Source organism: Mus musculus, chromosome 2 (assembly GCF_000001635.26).
Source record: "Mus musculus strain C57BL/6J chromosome 2, GRCm38.p6 C57BL/6J".
NCBI lineage: Eukaryota > Metazoa > Chordata > Mammalia > Rodentia > Muridae > Mus > Mus musculus.
The window spans coordinates 52,230,254-52,256,398 of NC_000068.7; the positions used below are offsets into that span (position 1 = coordinate 52,230,254).

Genomic DNA, 26,145 nt, shown 5'->3' on the forward strand with positions numbered 1-26,145 from the left:
TGTGTGCAATTTTAGGAAGGCTCATCTTTGTTAAAAATGGTTTAAATCCTTGTCCCTGAAGTTGGCTGATATTTGCTGGTTTTTATCCCCACTAAGGGCCACAAAACCTCATTAACATTTGATTTCAGTGGTATGAAACAACATTCAGGAAATCACTGTCTGACTTCTAGAGTAAGGGGCTCGCTGTCTGAACACAGCAGGCTCCTATCTTGTTCAGCAGCGGCCTTCACAGAGAGTTTCATGAATAAATATACTTTCTTGTGCAAATATAAGTAGTATTTTCATATGGCTTTTATGTCTGTGTGTCTGAATCATATTTTCCTTGCATTTAGTCTGGGTTTTTTGTACTTGGCCTTATTATTCATTTTATTCATTGAATTCAAATAGTCAGCTATAGCAGAACTTTTCTCACAAGGAAGGGCAACAGCATTTTATGGTTTTTTAAGGAATTAAAAAATTATACCATTACTTTTATGACTCTTGCAAAAGTAATTATTTAGTCAGTGTCCAGTCAAAACAAGAATTGACCATACCAATAAGGGGGTATCTGAGAGGCCGCAGGTTACCTACTTCAGGCAACAAAGGTGTCTCTTTTGGTTTTAGGTCACTGTAATTTTTCATTTTATTAGAAAATTGGTCAAAACCTGCATGATGTATTCCTAAACGTTCATTCACAAATTATTGCTGATGCTTCATATTAAAATAGGGCATCAGTAAAAGGATAAAATAATTAATCAGTTTGCTTTAGATCAGGAATTCTTTTATTTATTTATTTATTTATTATTTTATTTATTAGGTATTTTTTTCATTTACATTTCCAATGCTATCCCAAAAGTCCCCCGTACCCTCCCCCCTTCCCTTAACCACCAAATCCCACTTCTTGGCCCTGGCATTCCCCTGTACTGAGGCATATAAAGTTTGCAAGACCAATGGGCCTCTCTTTCCAATGATGGCCGACTAGGCCATCTTCTAGATCAGGAATTCTTAACCTGACATCAGTGACCTTGGACAGAACTAAATCTAACATCCGTGTTTTTATTAACATCTAGCTGAAACATAGCACTCGTGTAAGTAAAAGTATGCACAACAGTATGTATCAATAGTACATGTGCCTGAATAAGCAACAGACGTTATAGACACTATTGTATTATGGTAGATTTTGCATATTTCTTAAAATATTTTTGCTCAGTGCTCTGGAGAAATGGTTCAGCAAATATGAGAACTAGTTGCTCTTCCAGAGGCCTGTCTGGGGTTCAAGTCCCAGCACCCACATGGCAGCTCGCAACTGTCTGTAACTCCAGTTCCAGGGGATCCAACACCCTCACTCAGACATATATACAGGTAAAACCCGAATGTGCAAAAATAAAAAATAAATAAATCATTAAAATATTTATGCTCTTCGCATGTCTTTAGAATTAGTTATTACATCCAGAGTTTGTTATTTATTATATATATGGCTATAATTATTTACTATGTTAACAAATAACTATACATATTACCATACCTCAGATTTGGTTTAATATTTTCATAATCATTCTCAATATGATTGGTTTTCTTTGAGCCTAGTGCTTATTTTATGATTTTTATACCATTGCCTTGAGAATGGTTCATGGGTTTTATTAGACTTCCCAAACATTCTATATAACACTGATAATTTAGTCACCCCCACTAAACTATTAGAACATATGGCTGAAGAACATTAGACCCACTCACATCGCTCTGAAGATCATAGGCCTTCCGTGCCTGAATGACATCATTCTGGTCAGGCAGGCATGTCCACTCATGGAGAGGATGCTTGTAGTCTATGTCGCTTACAAGGATCTGGCACTTCTTGGCCAGCACCACGCCCAGCATGTCCACTGGGCTGCTATACTTGGTCTTCCACTTCTCAAAGTCCTTCTTGTACTCCCTGTCACTCTGGATCTTGGCCACGTGCATGGACCACATCATCTTGGGGTCATCCTTGATGTTCCGAGCACCAATGTGGTGGCCCAGCTGTTTGCGGTAGCCTTCCTTGTACTTGTACTGAAGAAAGAAAAGGTATGTCAACCTGACAAAAGGAACACATACAACTTCTATGTGTTTCCCCCACTATTATCAAGCAGCACAGAGATGCGCATCACCCACCCTGTTATACAACAGGATCCTGATGGCCACAGTTCATGATTGTAGTAGGGTGGAGCCTGGACTGCAGGGCTTCTTATATTTTGTTTTTCCCCTTTCTCTAAATTACACTACCCAGTATATACTGAATTCCTTAACAAGTAAAGATATAGGTTTTTTTTTAAACCATTGATCTGTAATGTCAGGTAACATCTGGATTAACTACTGCTCAATTTCTGAGGTTCAAAAATAAAAGGACTGGGACACAGCTTGGTTGGAGAGCTATCACCTAGTATGAGCAAGACCCTGGGTTCTATCTCCGGTACCAGAAAACGAGATGAAACAAACCAGTAGGTCTTTACCGGACTAATAGGCATAATGGGCATGGGTCAGTTCCTCCCTCACCCCACCCCCTTCCAATCTTCAACTTTGTATTGGAGGGGAGCCACCAAAGGGAGATGAAACTCGGAAGTGTAAGCAAGGTGTAGCAAGAAACACTCTGAAAACTTCCAGCCAATAACAGCTTTAAAGAAAGAAACATTTCTTAAAAAGCAATCAACTTACATCACTAGCGATCTCTCTTGATGCCTTGGCTGATCGGATAGGAATAGCATCCACGCGCAGGTCATAGCCTTGCCTCCTGGCCTCCTCCAGAGACACTTTGTAGAGTTTCTGTGGAAAGAGTCCTTAGTTACCACTCCCTTCAGAAGAAATGAAGCTGATTTCTGATCATTTTTTTTTTCCTGTCCTCATTTCAATGACTGGAATGAAGCCCCTAAGTGCTCTTGTAGCATGCCTCACAGCCCTCAGATTCACAGGCTGTGTCTGAAATGCCAGGCTCTCCTGATTGGGAAGTCTAAAAAATGTTTGGAGGTACATCAACATTTGATTGCAGATATTTTATTTTTCCCAAAGGAGCACATATAAAAATCTAGCACCTACTAGTGCCTCAGAATATTAAAAACGTCACCTTAATGAATGGAGAAAGAATAAAGAAAGTGTCTTTAAAAATGGAATATATTTGCGTTTTTTTTGGAAAAACCCAGTGCATGTAGGCTACTATAGTGGAACATGATTGGTTAGGAATCATTGCCATTATAAAAATATTGGTCCAGATAAAGATGACCAATTATCTGCAGTAACACCAAATGAAAATCAGAGAAAGAACATAGGAACTCACTGAAAATACAGTTATACCTCAGTGCCCAAGAAGGGTTTGTTCTAAAAGCTCTCTTCCCACATGAAGTCCTTTCACATTCAAGTCCCTTATACACATGGTAGCCTAAGCACATCTCTAAGTAGAGCTCTCTATTTTCAAGACTTGAAAAAGCTCAGGTTGTCCCAGACCTTGTTATATAGCCCAGAGTATGCTCAAACCCATGATCCCCCTGCCTCAGCTGTCCTTCTGAATGCTAGGATTTACAGACATGGCTTACCTTACCTGACCATCCTACATGTATTAAATCAGCTCCAGGTTACTTATGAAACATAATACAACATACATCTATGTAAATGGTTACATATGATTCAGGGAATGTTAGCAATAAAAGACCTTGAGACACTTTCATAACAGGTATAGTGTTTCTGAGCATCTTTAAGCCAGAGATAAATCTACAGATGCTGGACCACACTGTGGCAGCAGACTACAGGGACCTTGCGCCCATGGCCAACCCAAGGGAAGGTTTGAGAGGACTGGCTCTGGTAGATGACTTCCCCATAAGCACCCCACTTCCTGACTGATAACCGAGGGCTGGCCTTCTACATGGACCCACCACATGGCTCAAGATTAAGTCAAGGATGAACTGTTTCTTCTGCCAGCCATGTCAGTTGCAGGGTAGGTAATAAAGTAATCAAAGCGGTTAACTAAGGGAAGCCTCACGGCCCCTCGTTTTCCCTTTCTGGACACTCACATCGCTGTAGTTTATCCTGTTGAGTTTGGCCAGCATGATTTCTGGCGTGTCTGGCATGACATGGATCGTTTTCTTGTCATTGTCCCAGGCTTCCGTGTACAGTCGCTATTAAGAAAAGGAGAAAAATGATTTTGGTGTCCACAGAAATTGTGATCTCTTTGATACAAAGCAGAACTAAATTTACTAAAGCTACATTCTCACATTCCTTACTAAAATGTATAAATAAGTACTTTAGCTATTACAGAATTCAACAGTTCTGCCAAGTATAATCTGTCGGAGAAGTAATTATTGTCTCATAGGATTCGTTGTTTCCTACAGCTCAGTTTAGCTCTTGTTCCTCCTTGTCTCTACTTCCCAAGTACTGGGATTACAAGCACGGACTATCATGCCAGGTTTTATATATAGTATGTTTGTATTTTAAGTAATATTTCAAATTAATTATTTGAAAATGAAAGTGTATGTGTTGGCTAGATTTATGTCAACTTGACACAGGCTGGAGTCATTTGAGAGAAAGGAACATCAGGTTTCAGGCAAGCCTGTAGGGTGTTTTCTTAATTAGTGATTGATGGAGGAGGGCCCCAGCTCATTGTGGGTGGGGCCATCCTTAGGCAGGTGGTCTTGGGTTCTAGAAGAAAGTAGGCTGCTAGTAAGCAGCACTCCTTCATGGCCTCTGCATCAGCTCCTGCCTCCAGGTTTCTGCCCTGTTTGAGTTCCTGTCCTGACTTCCTTCAAGGATGGACAATGATATGGAAGTATAAGTTAAATAAACCTTTTACTCCCCAAGTTGCTTTGATCATGGTGTTTCATCATAGCAATAATAACGTTAAGATAACACACAATGTATATTGATCAAATTCTCCCCTCCCAACTTCTTCTGACCTTCTCTAAAACTTTTTTCTCTCAACTTTACTCTTCTTTTTCATAGTATTTTAAACAAGACTTTAATATTTGAACTATCATCAAATAATACATATATTTCAGTAGAAAAACATTTATATTAAGAAAGGTATTCTAAACTCAAAAGGAGTTGTTTTTAAACTACTTGTATTTATATATAGACTCTAGTTTATACTGTGTGTGTGAGAGAGAGACAGAGACAGAGACAGAGAGAGAGATTAGTCTTAAGATAGTCTTCAAGGCATAACAGCATGCCAGAGTCTTTGACTTGCCCTGTGGTCACTTTTGATGCTTCACAGTGAATGCGAAGACTTACCTTGTTCATGGTGATTGCATTATTCTTTGCCAGCACCTGCTCCAGCGAGTCGGTTATACTGGTGAATTTCAGTGTGTCGGGACGCTGGCGGTAGATGTTGTCACTCAGTATCTCTGTGGCCCTCTTGGCTTTGACAACTTCCAAGGAACCAATGGGAACCCAGCCAATGCCTTTCATCCATTCCAGGTCTGCCTTGTACAGATTCTGAAGAGCAACAGGTAAGAAAGATACATTAACTAGCCTACTGATTCATCCCAAAGATGTACCATACTCAAGACACAGGAATACAGAAGGTAGGCGAGTATAGGTAGCAATATGCTCAATGTATAATATATACATATACAAAAACCTTTAAAATTAATTAATGAAAAAGGAAGTATAATTCCTGCTGGCAGACAAAGCTGTCAGCTGTCAGACACCCAGTCCCTGACTGATAGTCTGTGGAGCTCTCTGAAGAGTTCTTCTTGAGGTTTCTTTTTTTCTAATAAAAAGGACAATGTCCTATCCTTAAGAATTTTACAAGCTCTTTCACAGAGGACCAGTGCTCTTTAAGCCCTGGAAAATGAGTTCTAATTATGTCAAATCAAACCATATGAGCAGACCAATGGTGCAAGGTACAGCGACCGTAAAAGCCCTTGCCTTAATTTCCATCTCTAAAAATCACAAACCGCCAAGTGAGTAAAGGAAACGTGCTGGGTATAACGACATCAGGGGTTTATCTAGGTTATTCCTGACAGGGCAAGCTAACTATGAGTATAAGATAACTATTAATATAAGATTCTTGAAAAAGTAAGAATGTTTTCATATTTTTCTATAAATTTAAGTGTAAACAGTTATTAAAGTAATATAAAACAATGTGCTTCTATTTTGCTGGGCAAAAACTCACCAGTGATCCCCCCCACTCACTCTCTCTCTCTCTTTCTCTTTCTTTCCTTTCTTCCTTCTTCCCTCCCTCCCTCCTTTCCTCCCTCCTCCCCTCCCAGACAGAGTCTTATAGCTCAGGCTGGACTTGAAAACTTCCTGTGTAGCTAAGGCTGCCTTTGAACTCCAGATCTTCCTTCTTTCACTTCCAAGGTTCTGGGATTACAGGTGTAAGCCACCATGGCTGGGTCAGTAATGTTATTTTGAGGGCTAAGTTTTAGTTGATTCAGGCAAAAGAAGCCTGAATCACTAGGGGGCACACTTCTGTATAGAGTTGATAGTACTTATTTCCTGTTTCACAAATAACTTCTGGAGGGGTTTCCAATGAGAAACTCCTTTCAGATATGCATTGAATATGTCTAGGGACATATACGTTCCAGGCCCTTGACACTCATCAGAATCCCACAGGTTTGTCTCTGATAGGCTCTTGTCCTGCATCAGGGATACTCACATCACTCTGGAGGTCATATGCTTTCCGGGCCTGGATGACATCATTCTGGTCCGGCAGGCAGGTCCATTCGTGCAGTGGGTGTTTGTAGTCCACATCACTGACCAAGGTTTGGCATTTCTTGGCCAACACAATACCAAGCATGTCCACAGGGCTGCTGTATCTTGTCTTGTATTTCTCAAATTCTTTCTTATACTCACGGTCACTCTGCACTTTGGCAATGTGGAGGGACCACATCATCTTGGGATCATCATGTATCGCTCTAGCGCCAATGTGGTGACCCAACTGCTTCCGATAGGCTTCTTTGTATTTGTACTGAAAAAGACACAGCCAAGAGCATAAGGAAGAAGGAAGGGATGGAAAGGACCACTGCCTGTAGCTCCCAAGAGGATGCCCTCTGTGAAATCACAGGACAAGGAGTTTCTTCCATCAATATGCCATGTCTTGGGGCAAGAAGAGCCCTACTGTTCTTCTAGAAGTTCAGAGAATCATATGCTGGCAATAACTGAGAAAGAGTGAACCCCAAAATAAGCTGCCTAACCCTAGCCACAAGCCAATCCAGTGCCTGAGAGGTCCTACTTGCTAGGCTGCTTGAGGGGACCCCTGTGCATGAGCCTATATGGCTCCCAAGTTTCTTTTCCTAGGAAAGGTAGAGAAATTTAGCACATATGTTACTCAAGCTACAGAGAGCCTGCAGGAGCATAATGGAACCCAGGAGACATAGTTTTGAAATAGACAATTTCTGTTACTCAGTATGTGTCTAGGTTTGGTTTCATAAAATGAGAAAGTTACGGAGACATTTTGCCCTACAGTGGGGACATGCTGGGGGATCACACACCACAGTTATTACGGTCAGTTTCACTTTTCTGGACCATAACTAAAAGGCTTTAAAAGCCTACCTTTTGGGTAACTTTAAACATGTCTAGGAATCTGTTATCTTCACTTTTAGAATACAGAAATAATGATTTTTTTTTAACCCTCAGTACAAAGGGACCTTTAGCCTTTGTTTATCCTCCCTGCTCCCTGTTATCTAGGTAAACTCAGATAAGTCTATTTCATTTCTGGCTTTATTGCCTTGAGTGTATCCTGGGATTCCAAGAGCAGCCCAACACCAGTGTATCTGACCGTGAGGCATCTGCTCTATTAAACAAAGATGAAAAAGCAAGATCAAAGGCACACAGTGCAAGTAGACCATGAGCCTGGGATCATGAGGGAGCTACCCACAGTTCCATCTCGACTGTGTGGGGGTGGTGAGGACTTCAAAGGAGAAGTCGTATAGTATTACAGAGATGTGATCCCCTGAGCCAGTGGCTGGTCTGACTGGTCACAGAGTCAGCTCTTACATCACTAGCAATGTCCCGGGAAGCCTTGGCAGCCACAATGGGAATGGCATCACTTCTCAAGTCATAGCCTTCCTTCTTAGCTTCTTCCATGGCCTGGCGGTACAGGCTCTGGGGAAAAAAGAAAGATACATTTAGATGTAGAAGTCACATTCACTTGAAAACCACAGTTTGAAGAGGGGTGTCATGAAAAGCACATTTTGGGGTGGGGAGGGGTGTCAAAAGAAGACAGCCCTTGGATATAGAACTATGCAGTCTTAACCAAACCAAAACAAAAATGATTTTTTCCAGGCTGTTACATTAAATGGAAATTTCACATTCAGTAAATTGTAACATCATATCTCCTTGCATAAATCCTTACAGATTTTCGACACTAAGTGAGCAGTTCTCAGTGGTGTTTTAGGCAGTCAGCACTTAGTCCTTTCATCAGCCAAGAAATATAACTGGATTTGAGATAGGAACAATTTTACTTGGCTGCCAGCAACGTTGTATAATTGTTCAATGTATAATCATTGTATAATATATAGCAAAATACTGTAAGAATGTGTTCATAATCAAAACCATGCTGCAATAAGACCAGGTGAACAATGTTTCTCTGTTAATATTTAATTGTTCTTTAGCCATTGGTCTCAACTGCTGGAAGCTCGTAGCAGATACAGGAACAGCAGATACCAAAGACTTCTGAGTCAAAAAACATTTTCTATCTCTTTAAAACCGAGGAAACATCATCACTGTTGTTTCTATGACAAAAGACAAAATTTTTCTTTGTTCATGAAAATTTTGACCAGTTTTGTATCCTTTTTGAAATAATGTAGACTTTATAACCACTTCTAATAAGTAAATCAAAACCATCGCTCTGATTTCATTTTCACAGTGTCTCACTATGTAGCCCAGGCTGGCCTGGAACTTATAATCCTCCGACCTCATGTTCCTCAGGGCTGAGGTAAGTTGAATGAGGTATGCGCACCATGCTTAGTAAAATACTTGTTTTATTAAACAAATTTTAATTGTAAAAAAATTAATAAGTTACTAGAATTCACAATGAAATGTGTTTCTCACTAACTGTGCATTGAGTAAAAGTGATTCCAATTTAAATTTATTTTAGGAAATATTCCTGTTTCACAGTAAAAGCAACATATTCTTTGCCTAGCCACAAGCTGACATATGTTTATTCTAAAACAGCACTAAATCCCACGTAGACATGAACTCAACAGTTCATGTTAGGAATTACTGAATAATAATTTACACTAAATGATGACGATTTAAACGGTCTGTCTTCAGATTTTTGTTTCAATACACTCAGATGTACAGTGCTGTGCTAGAGACTCATGTGTGCCTTTTAAAAAAATCAGGTGGCTGTACAATCATACTTGGGTAAAGATTGTAGTGGATGTTTTGGTACTTTAGAGCAGCAGTTGCCTCTTTAGAAAACCTGTAGGAAAGTTTCATGACAACATCAACATCAGTGAACATCCAGCTTCTCCCATGCACTTCTCTCCTGCACTCGTGTGTGTGTGTGTGTGTGTGTGTGTGTGTGTGTGTGTGTGTGTGTGTGTGTGTGTGTGCTGGAGGAAGGCAGAAGAGGGCATCAGATCCCTGGGCATTATAGGCTGATGTAGGCTAGTCTGCGGGTGCTGGGACTGGGTACCCTAGAAGAGCAGGAAGCACCCTTGACTACTCAGTCATCTCTGCAGGCTCGGAACACTTCTCTTGTAACTGGGAAATCATATACTCCATCTATTGAGTTTTCTGGAACAAATGCTCAAGTATAATGCTCATGGTAGCACAGGGAAGGTGTTCTGGATCCGCCTCGTCACCCCAAGTCAGGTTTCCTTAATTTTTCCAAGGCAGACAGCAGTTTTCATTATCACCAAGGCTGTATTTGAAATCTTGTTTGGGAACTAGAATAGATACCTGAGGATACAGGAGCAAACGGCGATACGTGTTTGTTGTGTGCTCACTCACAGAGTGAACAGGGGGATGGAAGACCCTGGCAGCTTCCCCAGTCATTCAAGCAGGCCACGCTGAAGCCCCCTCTTCCTAAACAGCGGTTGGAGAATTAATCCTTGCACTTTATTTTTATTTTTATTTTTATTTTTGTTTTTTGGAGACAAGGCTTCTCTGTGTGGTTCTGGCTGTTTTGGAACTCACTCTGTGAACCAGGCTGGCCTTGAACGTGGAGATCTCAGTCTCCTTAGTGGTGGGATTCAAGGCTGACTTCTGCTTCCCAAATTGGGAGGGAGCTGGGATTAAAGGTGTGAGCCACCCCCCGCTGGGTACAGCTTGACATTTTAAAGAAAGTAAATCAAATTGGAAATTTTAGAATTAAAAAAAAAACTATGGAAATTTTAGAATTAAAAAAAACTAACTAAATATATTGCTTCTATTCTAAAGGGAAAATCAACTTCATTTCTCCTCATAGAAGCAGGGGTCTCATCCCAACCTAGGACAGAGGCAGCTACATGTGCCTTAGGCTCAGGGAGGCCAGGCCCCGCAGAAAAGCTCACCCTAACCTGGCTGAGCTGGGGCCAGGTAGATATTTATGGTGAATCTGGTTTTGCGTTTGTTCTGTGATGTTTGAGGAAGAAAAATGCCCCCTTGCCTCATTGATTTGTCTTTGCTAGATGATGTAAGAAGCATGACCTTTCTTTAGGATTCTGTTAATTATGAATAGAGGCGATTAATAAGTATGAATAGAAACGATTAATACAAAGTAATAAACTTCATCAGATCTTAAGAGTGAAAGCTTAAAATTTCACTGTTAAATGAAAGAAAAATGTCCCTTAAAAATGAAAAATGTAGTAAATTGAAATATATATATGTATATATATTGAACTACTACGCCTGCATCAATCAGATAGATTCTTCACTTGGATAAGAGAAATCAAGTAAGGTACTATTTATGCAGTAGTAATTCAGTACTGCAAAGATAATCACTTTTCTCTTAGATTCTAACGTATCTAAGAAGCTTCAATGACAACAGAAATTTGATTCATTGCCCTCAGGCAGTTTTGAAAAGGATGATTAAATATCTCTCATTTGGATCTTGTTAATAAACTTTGTTTTTCCAAACATGTTAAATACATTTAATTTTTGTGGTTACTTGAGGGTATAAGAAAGAAATTAAAATTTACTAATCAGCTATTTGACCCCATCCTGTCCTTGTCATCGATTTTACCTCATTTTGTCACCACAGAAAAGTTTCTAGATAGAGATCTTATGGATGTGGTAACCAAAGAGAACAAACATGCAGACTACATTTCAAAATGAGTCTTAATTTGATGGATCTCTTTGGATCTTTGTGTGTGTGCATACAAATGCATCAATCCCCCCCCCCCCCCCGTGTGTGTGTGTGTGCGTGTGTATGTGTCCAGGTACATACATGCCACAGTACACTTGAATACGTATGTGGTCAGTCATCACTTTCTATCTTCTTTGAGATGGGATCTTGTGCATTTGCCTGGCTAGCTGGACAGGGAAATTTCGTGAATCCCCCCGTCTCCACCCCCCATCTTTCATTAGTTCTGGAATGAAGGTCTTCACTACCATATCTGGCTTTACATGGTTTCTTGGGCTCTGAACTCAGTTCATTATTCTTGCCTTATTATGTGCTGACCGTAAGGGCTGATGTTTTTGTATTTGTCTTTCTAAAGTAAGATAATGAGTATAAACACCAGAACTAAGTACAGTGGACCAGAACTAAGTACAGTGGACCACACCGCCACTGTGGTGCATACAAGTCCGATGTTCCTACAGCAAAAATCGATGTGGCCAGATGACGGGAATCAAAGAAATGGTTGGTCTTACCTCACTGTAGTTTATTTTATTTTGTCTGGCCAACATGATTTCTGGTGTATCAGGCATGATGTGGATCTGGGTCTTGTCTTTGTCCCAGGCTTCTGTGTACAAGCGCTGCAAAAGATAAAACAGTAAATGAATCAGAAAAAAAAAAAAAGACCATTGTTGTAAATATGAGGTTTTTTTTTTTTTTTTGGTTTTTTGAGACAGGGTTTCTCTGTGTAGCCCTGGCTGTCCTAGAACTCACTCTGTAGACCAGGCTGGCCTTGAACTCAGAAATTCACCTGCCTCTGCCTCCCAAGTGCTGGGATTAAAGGCGTGCGCCATCACTGCCCAGCTCTAAGTATGAGTTTTAATGAAGAAATCATCAGGAAATTGAAACCCAGTCTGTTTGCCTACTGTACAAACAAAATACAGAAGACTGTATTTTGTTTACACTCTTTTCAATCCCTTTGATTTTTACAGGGTATCTACTATAAACATAATATATGACATAATATATAAATATAATATAAACATAACATATAAATATAATATGCAGACATGCAAACACACACACATTACCAGGTCACTTAAAACCAAATTAAAATTGCTAAATCAAGTATTTCCACAGCATATTTATATACCAACATGTTTACTATGGCTATATTAAAACTCATTTCATGAGTTTAAAGAAGATTTAATACCAAACAATATATTACTCAATATACTACTCTAATAGACTTAAAACTTGTTGAGCCCCAAATAGACATTTGATTTTAATATGTCTTTAAACTTTGAATCATGTACAGACATGTAGGCCTGTGTGTGGGCGTGTGGACATGAGTGTGAGTGCCCATGGAGGCCAGAGACATTAGATCCTGGAAGCTGTTCTTACAGGCAGTTGTCTGCTGCCTGGCAAGGATTCTAGGCACCATCTTGGCTCTTCAGCAAGAGCAGTAGGTACTCTTAATTTCTGACCTATTTTTCCAGCCCAAAGGAATCCTACTAATAATGGTCCCCATTTCATAAACAGATGGCAAAGCAGAAATTCTCCAGCCTGTATTTGCAGTTCTTACATGAGGATATAAAGAACTCAACTAAATCATTGTACTTTGGATGAGAATTTAACTGGATAAAGTAAAAAAAGGCTAACTCATAGACCATAGCGATTCATTCTGAATGGTCTACAACTCTGCTTTATTTTTCCCTAGACTGGATCCTCACCTTGTTCATGTTGAGGGCGTTGCTCTTGGCCAGCACCTGCTCCAGAGAATCAGTCACACTGGTGAACTTAAACTTGTTTGGAGGCTGGCGATAGATGTTGTCGCTCAGGATCTCTGCAGCTCTCTTACACTTGACCACATCCAGAGACCCGATGGGGACCCAGCCAATGCCTCTCATCCACTGGAGATCTGACTTGTACACATTCTGGGTAGAGGAAAAAGGAGATCTTATCACTAAGAATCTGTGTTGGTCTTATACTTGACCACATCCAGAGACCCAATGGGAATCCAGCCATTTCCCTTCATCCACTAAAAGATAAAAATGCTCTACAGTCTAATGAGATCCAACACAAAAGCAAGTGCTAATGAACATGCTGCAACACTTGATCTCAGAGTGAAGAATAAGAACTGGAAACATTGGGAAGGTAAGCTTTATATATGCCTTTAACATATGAAGGTAGAATTCCACAAAATTCCATCTCGTGAACAAATGCTCCTCTTCAAAAAAAAAAATAAGCAAAGGGCATGTGAAAAATATGAGGGGTAGAAATAAGATACACCCGCTCTCTGAGGGTGCTACCTAATCCTAAACATAAATGTTATTATGAACCACTACCATAAACATGACTCCCATAGATCTCAACACTCACATCACTCTGGAGATCATAGGCCTGCCGAGCGTGGATGACATCATTCTGGTCAGGTAGACATGTCCACTGGTGTAGGTAGTTCCTGTAGTCCACATCGCTGACCAAGGTCTGGCACTTCTTGGCCAATACCACCCCCAGCATGTCCACTGGGCTGCTATACTTAGTCTTCCATTTCTCAAAGTCCTTCTTGTACTCCCTGTCACTCTGGATCTTGGCCACGTGCATGGACCACATCATCTTGGGGTCATCTTCAATGTTGCGGGCTCCAATGTGGTGTCCCAGCTGCTTACGGTAGCCAACTTTGTATTTGTACTGAAATGAAAATGGTCATTTTTTTTTTAAGACAATAGAATGGGTTAGAGTTTCATTACTTTAAAATCTTATGGTTTTTTTTTGTTTTTGTTTTTGTTTTTTGTTTTTTTGTGTGTTTTGTTTTGTTTTTAAATTGCCAGTTCTTGCTGAGAAATAGTTATCTGGATATTTTCCTGTCTCTATTCTAAACTGTGGCTTAAGTGCGTAGCAACACTCTAGTGGGAATTCAGGTCAAGCTAAATTATCCTGTATCTTGCATACACCAAGTCTCTGGACTATTTTGCAAAAAGATGAATCAAAACTGTATGCTGTCTTCTCTTTAGCTTTAGCCAGTAAATTCACTAACCATAAATCTTGTGATTTCAATACTACTGTTCTTTAGCTGGTAGATATTATTTCTTTTCCCACAATCTCCCTCACTGCCATGCCTAGTGTGGTTCTGATGACTTCACTCAGTCTCTTGAAATGGATAGGACTGGACGTCCATGTTGTATGTCCTGGGCCAAACGTGATTCAGATTAGGCTTCCACAACTAGGAAAATTACATGTACGTGAGCAGGTTAGTGTTTTAGTGGTAGGGGGAGCAGCCACCCTGGTGTTCTCTGGCAGAAACATCATGAAATTCTAATGTCAAAAATTAATGCAGCCTACATTCTACCGTTTTCTTCTTCAGAGATAGAAGGAGTATTAAAGTTCTTCCCTGTTTATTTTGTTCATCTTTGTCTCTCTGCATTTCAGCTAATTTCCAAAGGGAGAGTTGGCAGTACTACAGAGCAAGTTTGGGGAAAGGTAGAGTTTCCTGTCCCCTACCAGGTCTTTATCTGTTGGACAGTGAATACAAAGTTACCTTCTAGGATTTTCTATGCCTATGAAAGCTACATGATCAAATATAAAGAAGAAGTTTACATAATTACAAATATGAAATATTATGGATTGTGATTTAATCTTAAATCAGTGGCACCTGGATATTAACCTTTTGGAAATAAAAATGAGTTGTTTAAAAAAAAACCATAAAAAATATTTATGTGACTTATAGTAACTGGCACCTGAATGTATCTTGTCACTGTGTTACTGAGCCTGCTTCCCCAACCCATCCATGTACATAATAGCCATCTGTCACTACTCACGTCACTGGCAATATCTCTGGAGGCCTTGGCCGCCACAATGGGGATAGCATCGACACGCAGGTCATAGCCTTTCTTCTTTGCTTCTTCATTGGCCAGTTTATATAGACTCTATGGAAAGAGAAAAGGGCCAGTGGCAACGTTATGAAGAGTATGCATCAAGTGACTTTCACCACATGATTTTTAAAGGCTAGAATTGGATACAACCTAGGGTCTGGTGATAGGGAAAAGCAAATAAAATCTAGTCTATTCTTCAAAAGTATTTAGCTGTGTGGTGTGGTGTATGCCTTTAATCTCAGCACTTGGGAGGTAGAGGCAGTGAAATAGATGAGACATAGTAATGGGCATTAAAATTGATATATTTTATAAGGTGTTTCTTATAAGTTTATATAGCACTTGTACATTAATGATTAAAAACTACCAATATAGACTTATATAATTTAGTAATATAGATTGATACAATATAATCCACACATGCTGCTAAGTAAAAATAAAAATGGGAAGCAGTATGTGCAGTGTTATTCCTTTCACATATATGGCACATGCTTTTACTCATTTCTTCACTATTTAACTTTTATTATAACAGGTGATATCTTTAACAGTGTTTAAAAATTAATAAAAAATTAAGACAGAACTTTGAGCGTAGTGAACTATAATCACAACTTTAAGATTAGATTTTGGTTATACTAGTAAAACATGTCTACAGAATTGTACTTTCTGTGAATAAACCAGCCACTAGCTAGTTCCTTTACCTCTGACCTCTTTATGCCTAGCTCCCCTCTCTGCCCCAGATGGTTCAGTGATTTCTCTTTCTGCTGGGAAAAGATCTGGAGTACATGTATGACCCATCTCTCTTTTAGTAACCAGTCTCCAGCCCTCTCAGAAGGGCAGCATCCCTGAAGCCAAGTAGGGACAGACTGGCGACTCTAGCACAGCTTGTACCTGAGCTGAGAAACTTGACCATGATGGTGGATTAAAGCATGCTTGTTTAACTCTCTCACATACACTGTGATTTAATGTAATTTTAGCAGGTTTTTTTAAAGTGATATTTTGACTATAGTTTCTGCTCCTTCATTTTAATTCAAGACCAATGTGTGGAAAAGTTATTCATTAATAAAGACTCCTAGCCAGGACTATGAGACTTAGACAATTAAAATATAGCACTTTAATATAGCTTAACACCTTGAATTCTAGGCAAATGAATATTATTTATTGGTGTAAATAATGAGCCACTATTTTATCTGGCAAACTGACCCTTTAGAAGTGCCAAAAAATGCTCCTTGGTCCATTGGTTCATTTTAGGAATAACTTCAACATCTAAGAAACAACGTGAGTGCACTTTGCTTGCAGAATCTCATGAAATGTAGCATGTGACCCAGAAATGAAACAGGATGGGCCAATGTTCACATGAAAGAGCAATGTTATCACATGTCCGCGTCTCCCACCACCATAGACTCTCCACATGGCTTTGGCAGCCCCTACCTCGCTGTAGTTGATTCTGTTCTGCCTTGCCAGCATAATCTCCGGTGTATCAGGCATTACATGAATTTGAATCTTGTCTTTGTCCCAGGCCTCTGTGTATAATCGCTATAAAAATAAGGTAAAATGTTGAAAGAAAACCATTTAAGATAGGCACTCCAGAAAGTTGAATTAAAACAGGACTATTGTTTGTGCAACTAGGAAATATAAGCTAGACTTGGATATTAGGCATTATCTAGAGGTCTGGGTCTTACTGCTTGTTACCAAGACTCAAACAGGAAACAACAAGACTTACTAGATTTCAAGAACAATTTAAAAGTTAAATATGGCCCTGTCCCTTTGAATCCACTAGCCACTCAAGTGGAAAGGTGCTTAGGAACTCTGAGGTGGCTGCCTCACCTTGTTCATGTTGAGGGCGTTGCTCTTGGCCAGCACCTGCTCCAGAGAATCAGTCACACTGGTGAACTTAAACTTGTTTGGAGGCTGGCGATAGATGTTGTCGCTCAGGATCTCTGCAGCTCTCTTACACTTGACCACATCCAGAGACCCGATGGGAACCCAGCCAATGCCTCTCATCCACTGGAGATCTGACTTGTACACATTCTGGAGAAAGGAAAAGAGGCCAGAGGCTCTTCTTCATCAAGGGCAAAGAGCAGTGCCAAGCCCATTTATGGTAAAGATGCAAAGGGCATCAATAAGAAAATGACATTCTATTGTTTCATAGAAAGCAATCTTAATGTAGTAGGCAGGTGAACAGAAGAACTATGTTCAAAAATGACCCAGAAATGCTTTCCTATTCACAATAAAATATGCCAAATATGTAACCGTAAGGAAAGGAATGCTCCCACTAACATCTGTGGGTCGTGTTAATGGCTTTTATAAATGATGGACACAGGACAGAATGCCAACCCAGAGCGAGAAGAAGCACCACACATGGCCCACAACAAGCTGCCAGGAAATCCTTAGCCACATGAAGCATTCTGTAGCTATCAAAACCTTTACTTTCTAGGGATACTGCCAACATGTAAAGGGGTATTAATACATATTTTAATGAAAACTGGAATGTGAAGCAATGTGGCTTGGAAAACTCTTAAGTGTATGTAGGGTTTTTGGGGGGTTGGGTTGAACCAGATTTTTGCCTTCAGTATACTTTTTTCTTATATTTCAAGTTATTTTTGTAAAAAATGAGTGACTTAAAGTGAGAATGATAATAAGGACGCCTTGGTCCCCGGAAATGTGGATAGCTACCATACCACCCAAGATTGGGGGCATTGCACATGTTACTGGGCTAGGGTCTCTGCCACTTTCCCATCCCATTCTCAGGGTAGGAGGCATATGATAGGTTTGCATAGTCATTCATCTTGCAGTATGTCTCTCAGTTAGTTTTCAGCCATGTTTTTTTCTGTTAAAGGTTTTTACATACCCCATAAGTATTCAAAAATTACTCCCTCAACAATGGTACTGAAACTGCAGTCAGCTAGCTGGGAGAAGGTCAGTGGCCTTGGGAGCAGAATGAGAAAGATAAGTGGGAATTTCACAGACAAAGCCTCTGGCACAGCCCTGCATGGCCTGCTCATTAGGCTTAAGGAGCCACAGCAAGGCTGGCTAGCACAGTACTGCTGTATCTGCAGTGAATGCTTCCTGCAGCACCAAGACCAGCCACGGCAGGAGAAAAGCTGTCCAGGACAGGCACTTGGCAACCAACCTCCAGCAGTCTATCACTGTTGCTCCTGTATGTGGCTAACCCTTGTTCTTCACAAACCACAAAACACAGAGCAGGTGGCTGTACAGCACAGTCATTGACGTATAATTATTGTGGATTTATCTCACTCTCCAAAGCTCTCTAATGCTTTGTAATCGCTTCACACATTTATAAAACACCCAGATCTGAGACAGCCATCAGCTGCCAATAGACGCTCGGTTTGGTCATTAGCATCTGACACCCCACACAAATGGAGCAAATGTCAGCAAAACTGTCCGACAGCTTGCAAATGCAGCAGCTTCAGCATCATCGGGGAGCAGACAGTGTCGTTAACAGTCGTGTGACTAGAACTACAGAGGAAACCAATAGCAAATTCTACAGTAATTGTGTGTGTGGGGTGCCAGGAGATTAGATCCAGGCCTTACACTAGACAAACATTCTACCACCGAGTTACATCGACAACCTTTTGGAATCATTTTTTTTTTAAACTAAAAATTTGCTTTTTCAAAAAAGTTAACTTCCTGAAGAATGTAAAAAAATGTTTTCCTTTTGAGGACTCTTGATTCATATTTTGTTAATTAGAGTTTTGTCTTTATAGAATCAAATGTAGTTAGGGAACAGCATTTCCTTATAAGGATGTCATTTACCAACCAATGAGTTTTAGCTAGAATAGGCCACGGACTGTGTGTTAAGGGCTAACCTTTTCATATAGCTTGGAGGCTCTTTTATAAGCACCATACTCACATCACTCTGGAGATCATAGGCCTGCCGAGCGTGGATGACATCATTCTGGTCAGGCAGGCATGTCCACTCATGGAGAGGATGCTTGTAGTCTATGTCGCTTACAAGGATCTGGCACTTCTTGGCCAGTACCACGCCCAGCATGTCCACTGGGCTGCTATACTTGGTCTTCCACTTCTCAAAGTCCTTCTTGTACTCCCTGTCACTCTGGATCTTGGCCACGTGCATGGACCACATCATCTTGGGGTCATCTTTGATGTTCCGAGCCCCAATATGGTGGCCCAGCTGCTTGCGGTAGCCATCTTTGTATTTGTACTAAAGTGAAAATTCACAAATCAGACTTCTATTATAAACACTTTAATGTAACAGATTTGTACAAAATGATGTTACTTTCATCATAGATTAACTGGTTTTTTTCTGATGAACACCAACTCCAGCCAGCATCCTGGCCTTTACCCTTAAAGCCTATTGATGCGGGGAAGTAGACAGATTTCATACAGCATACATAGATTACCTCAAGTAACCTATGGTCTGGCACTAAGACACAGTCTGGAAAGCAGGAAGCACACACACCTGGGAACATCACTCACAGGAGTCAGAATGAGGCCACTTGAACAGGGGGATCCTGAAGAACTGGACCTTATACACTGAAAGTATGGCAGGAACATTGTGTGTTTATTAATCCCAGAAAGTAGCTTAAAGTGGCTATCTTGTGTAACAAAGGGGATATTCCTCACCAGATTCACATATTCGGTATTAGCAAATTTCTATCATCACCATAAAGACTGGTTATATTGGAAAGTTGCTATAGCAACCCATCTGGTTAAGTGAGCTCTCCAGGTCATTGTGTTCTACGTTCACATAGGTCAACAGTAATAATTATTATTATTATTATTATTATTATTATTATCACAAGTTCAGTGACTTTACTGTGGAACCTAAGCCAGTCCTATCCAATTTAGGCTTCCAATTTTAAAGATAGATAAATCAATGGGAAGAGGTATGACATAGTGGGAAGGAATGAGGAGTTTGTCTAGTTTAAACTTCACCATTTATTAAGGCTGATTTCAGTAAAGCTGTTTGAATAATTCATAAAATGGAGATAATGATAGTATCTACCACTTTGGGTAGAATCTGAAGATAATGCATAGAAAGCTCTTAGTAGAGTTCTTAAAAATATTATTTTAATTATTTATGACTGTTGGCACACATCCTTTTGCTGAGGCAGAGAAGGGGCTGATACACAAAAAACAAGGTGAGCCACTTCTAGTATAAAAAATAGTCCACCACTATATCTGTGAACAGTGACCCTTGATATTTACAGCAGGTAGCCATTCCTCAAGAATCTGGAAGGCACCAGGAGAGCAGGATAGTCTTACCCTGATGGGGCAGGGAAAGGGGGTGCTACACTGTATAGCCAGGGGCTACAGGTAAGGTGTAAGCCTGGGCTAGGAGCTTCTATCTCATACTGGTAAATACTTTCTCTTCATAATCCAACAAGGGTGAGTTGTAACGTCAGGTGTTAAGTGCATCTTTAAATACTATACATTAAAACACCACATAAAGCTAGACCCAGATCCTCAACAGAATGTAGGCTTGGGAGTTTCACTGCAGGTTCTCGTGTGAGCCTGTGATAGCTCTTACATAACTATCCAAGCCTGCAGCTCTGCTCTAGCCTTCTCTCATGCTCTCTTCCTGGGAAGTGATTTTACTTGTTTGTTTATTTTTTTAAAATTTTTTTGCTGAAAACATACAAATTCTTTTCACAAATAGCAACTTTTCCATTCCTTCCAAAGCCAGGTTTCTGAAAATTTTCATACAAAGGTGATAGGTTTTGTTGTTGTTTCTTTTTTTGTTTTTGTTTTTGTTTTGAAAATCACATTGTGTCCTGGCTAGTTTTATGTCAACTCAACCCAACACAAACTAGAGTTATCTGAGAGCAGGGAGCCCGAGTTGACAGACTGCCTCCATAAGACCTAGCTGTAGGGGATTTTCTTAATTAGTGATCAGTTAGGGAGGGCCCAGTCCATTGTAGGTGGGGCCATCCTTGAGTTGGTGGTCCTGAGTTCTTATAAGAAAGCAGGCTGAGCAAGCCATGAGGAGCAAGCCAGTAAGCAACACTCCTCCATGCCTCCACATCTGCTCCTGCCTATAGGTTCCTACTCCGTTTGAATTCTTGTTCTGACTTCTGTTGTTGATAATCAATGATCTGGAAGTGTAAGCTGAATAAACCCTTTCATCTCTAACTTGCTTTTTGGTCATGGAATTTCGTTATAGCAATAGAAATACTAACTAAGACACCCTGAATAAATCTCTGGTTAGTCTAGTATTCACTGCATGGTGGAGGCTGACCTCAAACTTGAGGAAGATTTCTTGCCTCAGTCTCTTAAATGTTTTACAAGGACATACCACCATGTGCAACCTATGGAAAGTACTTTGTAAAGCCTTAACACAATGGAAACGCCACACCATGCTGCTCACAGATGGGAAGAGAGCTCATAGCTTACGTCACTGGCGATGTCTCTGGAGGCCTTGGCTGCCACAATAGGGATGGCATCACTTCGTAAGTCATAGCCTTTTTTCTTTGCTTCTTCATTGGCAAGTTTATACAGACTCTAAATTTGGGCCATTCACCAAAAAAGAAAGCAATCAGTTAGAGGTTGATGTTCATATCTAAAAAACTAATAGAGGGTTTAAACAATTCATAAAACTCTTCATATAGTGCTCAATATGATGTGATTTCTTAGTTCCAAGTCTTCTTCTTAAGCAACAAAGAAAATACCTATGAAGATGATTACATCAGATTATCCTAAACTTTTACAATGAATTAAATAAACAGATATACATGGAAAAAATTTCCAGAGAAATTAAGCTAAAACCTAAGGTGGGAAACATGTAGATGAATTGTTTAAAGAAAGTAATTTACTCTATTTGGCCTGGCTTTGTGCCTGTGACTATGTATGCTGTGTACATAACAGGGATGAAAATGAGGACTCCCTCAGCCTTCGACTTTCTGGGAGAAGTGTTGAGAGACTGGTAACTTAGGAGACCAACTGCTGAGAAGCCAAACCACAAGAGGCAATTTAACCACTAAGTTCAACCACAGAGACAACAATGGTTCAGGATGGTGTGTGTGTGTGTGTGTGTGTGTGTGTGTGTGTGTGTGTGTGTGTGTGTGTGTGTGTGTGTGTGTGTGTGTTTTACTGTGATCTCAGAATAAGGGAAGTTTCCAAACCCAGACACTATTGCAGATGCCAACAAGATTTTGCTGACAGGAGCCTGATATAACTATCTCCTGTGAGGCTCTGCCAGTGCCTGGCAAATACAGTAGTAGATGCTCACAGTCATCCATTGGATGGAGCCCAGGGTCCCCAATGAAGGAGCTAGAGAAAGTACTCAAGGAGCTAAAGGGGTTTGCAGCCCTATAGGTGGAACAACAATATGAACTAACCAGTACCCCCCAGAGCTCCCTAGGATTAAACCACCAGTCAAAGAAAACATGGTGGGATTTGTGTCTCTAGCTGCATATGTAGCAGAGGATGACCTAGTCGGTCATCAATGGGAGGAGAGGCCCTTGGTCTCGAAGATTCTATGCCCCAGTGTAGGGGAATGCCAGGGCCAGGAATCGGGAGTGGATGGGTTGGGGAACAGGGGGAGTGGGGAGGGGATAGGGGATTTTCAGAAAGGAAACTAGGAAAGGGAATAACATTTGAAATGTAAATTAAAAAAAAAACTAATAAAAAAAAAGAATTAGGGAAGTTCCTACAGAGGGCTGTTCTTGGGTTCTACGTTGAACAATAAACGAGGCTTCCAAAGACTAAGCAGGTAGTTGGGAGAAGACAGAGCACAGGAAGGACTGGAATGAGTGACCAGAGAGGAATGTCAGACAGGGACTGAAAAGATTTTGGAGTTGGAACAGAACACCTGCAGGTAAGAAATGAACGTGCCACTTAGGGCTACGGCTCTAGCTCCACTGTTAAGGTGCTTGCTAGCATCCGAGGCCCTGAATTCAGTCTCTAGTCCTTGTGGGGGCAGGGCAGACTTTGTCACTTACTTTTATAGAAGTCAAGAAAAATCTTAGAGAGAGAAGGTCAAATAATTTTACACTGCGTTCTCCCATCTTAACTAAGATGAAAACAGAAAAAGGATTGAATTAAAAGAGACTGGGTGGGCTAGGCACTAAGGCAAGGGATTTTTTCCTGCCAGCAACGTTGTTCTACTATGGTGTCTCTGGAAGTTTCCAGAAGTACAGGTTCTAAAATTCCAGAAGTAATTGCTTGAGGACTTGATATTTTCAGTTTGGGTGGCCATTGAGAGCCAGTTCTACAATCACTACAACTCTAGTCTGCCTCCCCCCCCCCCCAAAGTGACTTTAGACCTGTGATTCTGTCTAAAGTCCCTGAGTTCCATTGTGGATAAGGTTAATAATAGTCTATTGGTCTGTCCTCTCAGACAAATGGCATTCAGCTTGCCGGTGGCACAAAGCTCAGAGAAAAAGATAACACACCTCTCTCAGAATTTTAGATTCATAAGATCTCTACAGGCTGAAACCCGTAGCCTCAATCTAACTGGAAGAAATTACACAGAGATGAATGGTAGTCTTTGAGATAGATATAAATTACAAATGCATATACTCAACCTAGCGGAAATCTAGCTTAAATTTAGCCTTTGTGAAAGGTCTTGTCGTCTAAGAGGATTCAAGATCATGTACATTAGCATTGATATAGCAGCCAACGTGCTCCAGCAGGGTGCAGAAATGCTGGCTACAGGTCCAGAAGATGAAAACCAGCTCGTGTGTTCAGTTCTGCTTATAACCCACTCACAGTATTTGATTTATCTTGGAGTCACATCTGACCCGCTGAAGAAATGTCTAGGAATACTGGGATGTTAATGCAAGCAGAACCTGGGGTGGGGCTGGTAAGGAAGGACACTGATGGATATCAGTATCTCTGTGTACAGATTGGTACTGCCAATTTCAGAGGACTTTGGGATTTTCAAAGGGAGTATTCCAAGAGAAACACTTTTTAATGGAAATTTCCAGAACAAAGAGGTTGATTTATGAAATAAGCTCTTTGTCACTGGAAATTCTTAGGCAAAGGTGGCACAATCCTGAGTGGGGTATCTCTCCCGGAGAGGGTCTGACCTCTCTACCTAAGACACAGGTTCTAAAATGAGGGCACATGATCTCATGCTCACCAGTAACAAAAAGAAACAGGCTCATTTATATATAATCCCAGCAGAGTTTCCATCATAGACTCTCTATGTATTGTTTCATGGTTCTGAGATTTTAGATCATGAATTTATTCTTATACTTTAGAAATCATAAGCTTTAAACTACAGCATAATCTAAAAGCAATATACTAGACATGGAAAGTAAATTTATGAAGCTTTGCATTAGCACTAAGGGGAGATACATGTATAGTCTGTCTTTAATTTCTTTATTTCAAAAGTTAATAAAGAGGGGAAAGAGCAGTAGTTTTCAACCTTCCTAATGTTTTAACCCCTTAATACAGTTTCTCTTGTTGTAGTGACCCTTAACAATAAAATTATGTTTTTGTTATTTCTTAACTGTAATTTTGCTATATAAATCGTTAGATAAATATCTGATATACAGATGGCCTCCAGCAAGCCCCGTGAAATGGACATTCGACCCCCAAAAGGGTTGTAACCCATGGGCTGAGAACAACCAGGCTAGAGAGTTGGCTTAGTGGTTAAGAGCACTGACAGGCTTTCCAAAGGACCTGGGTTTGAGTCCCACCACTCACATGGTGGCTCACAGCCATCAGTAACCATCTGTAACACCAGTTCCAGGGCATCTAACACCCTCTTCTGGCTTCTGTGGGCACCAGTCATGTACATGGTGCATAGACAAACATCCATAAACATAAGATAAAATGTTTTAAAAAGAAAAAAAAGTTAAATAAAAGAAAATGTACTTCATCTTATGATTGTTGCTGAAATCATTAATTCTTGTAATTAATGCAAAAATTGTATTACCCTAAATGATAACTCATCATAAAGTTTAGCACTTATGATAGTGATTAAGAAATGCAAATGTGGCTTTTCTCATGAAATAAAAAAAGGTGGTTCTTTACAAAGCTGCCATTCATCATTATATCACCATGGAATGGTGAAAAAGAGCATTCTAAAATATGCTACTTCATCAAAACCAAGAAGTAATAATAACTGAACTCAATAGTAAAATATGAATACCATAATAGGTGATAACAGGTTAGAGAAATAAATGATAAAAGAAGATATAACTGTCTTATTTATGTCACAATGGAAGTGAAAAACAGCACAATTTTCTAAGAATTGGCATCTATTCCCACCTCGCTGTAGTTGACTTTATTCATTCGCGCCAACATGATTTCTGGTGTATCTGGCATGATGTGGATTTGCGTCTTGTCTTTGTCCCAGGCTTCTGTGTACAAACGCTATCAAAGAGGATATACATTCATCAGGAAAAACACCAATGTCTAATCAATAGGAGTTGCAAGACTACAGAAAATATATAAACAAAGGTGACAAGGTCACAGCATTTTATATACATGTCATCAATTAATTAGTTCATAGTATAATATATATTTGTAATATATATTCTGATAATCTGAAAACATATACAAGTTAAAAGGAAAGTGAGAATAAGTATTTCAGTGCAGTGATTATTTTTCCACAAAATAAGCTATTTTATCAAAATCAAGGAATAATAACTGAAATCAATAGTAAAATATGAATATCATACTAGGTGGATAACAGATTAGAGAAATAAATGATAAAAGGTAGATATAAATGTCTTATTGTGTAAAACTCTTCTCTCAACCATCTTCCTGTTTCTTGGATTTAGCTTCAGCCACCCTATGTGACTTCCCTGAACTCTGACTTCTCACCTTGTTCATAGTGATGGCATTATTCTTGGCCAATACTTGCTCCAGAGAATCAGTCACACTGGTAAACTTGAACTTGTCTGGGGGCTGACGGTAGATTTTGTCACTCAAGATTTCAGTGGCCCGTTTGCATTTTTCCACATCCAAAGAGCCAATGGGCACCCAGCCGATGCCTCTCATCCACTGGAGGTCAGACTTGTACATATTCTGTTGACACACACATTGCCCATAAATATTTATGTCCACACTGGGAATGCATTTTTAGCCAATAGATATAAAATCAAGTAAGAAGACTTCTAAAAAAATAATTTA

The 26,145-nt window shown here is 40.0% G+C and overlaps 1 protein-coding gene across 29 annotated transcripts in view; it reads right to left on the reverse strand.

The window, feature by feature from the left end:
* Neb (nebulin) overlaps nucleotides 1-26,145 on the reverse strand; it is a 202,159-nt gene that overhangs the window by 93,614 nt on the left and 82,400 nt on the right. For 28 of the 29 annotated variants that reach the window (XM_006497751.1, XM_011239032.1, XM_006497774.1 and 25 more), the window contains 16 exons: nucleotides 25,837-26,040; nucleotides 25,279-25,383; nucleotides 21,454-21,561; nucleotides 18,950-19,261; nucleotides 16,903-17,106; nucleotides 16,507-16,611; nucleotides 15,028-15,135; nucleotides 13,589-13,900; nucleotides 12,940-13,143; nucleotides 11,743-11,847; nucleotides 7,939-8,046; nucleotides 6,599-6,910; nucleotides 5,227-5,430; nucleotides 4,014-4,118; nucleotides 2,668-2,775; nucleotides 1,714-2,025 (listed from right to left, as the gene is read on the reverse strand). In XM_006497751.1, the coding sequence (XP_006497814.1) occupies nucleotides 1,714-2,025; nucleotides 2,668-2,775; nucleotides 4,014-4,118; nucleotides 5,227-5,430; nucleotides 6,599-6,910; nucleotides 7,939-8,046; nucleotides 11,743-11,847; nucleotides 12,940-13,143; nucleotides 13,589-13,900; nucleotides 15,028-15,135; nucleotides 16,507-16,611; nucleotides 16,903-17,106; nucleotides 18,950-19,261; nucleotides 21,454-21,561; nucleotides 25,279-25,383; nucleotides 25,837-26,040 (2,916 nt within the window). The remainder of the gene's footprint in view (nucleotides 1-1,713; nucleotides 2,026-2,667; nucleotides 2,776-4,013; nucleotides 4,119-5,226; nucleotides 5,431-6,598; nucleotides 6,911-7,938; nucleotides 8,047-11,742; nucleotides 11,848-12,939; nucleotides 13,144-13,588; nucleotides 13,901-15,027; nucleotides 15,136-16,506; nucleotides 16,612-16,902; nucleotides 17,107-18,949; nucleotides 19,262-21,453; nucleotides 21,562-25,278; nucleotides 25,384-25,836; nucleotides 26,041-26,145) is intronic. The other variant, XM_006497775.1, reaches the window with a different exon arrangement.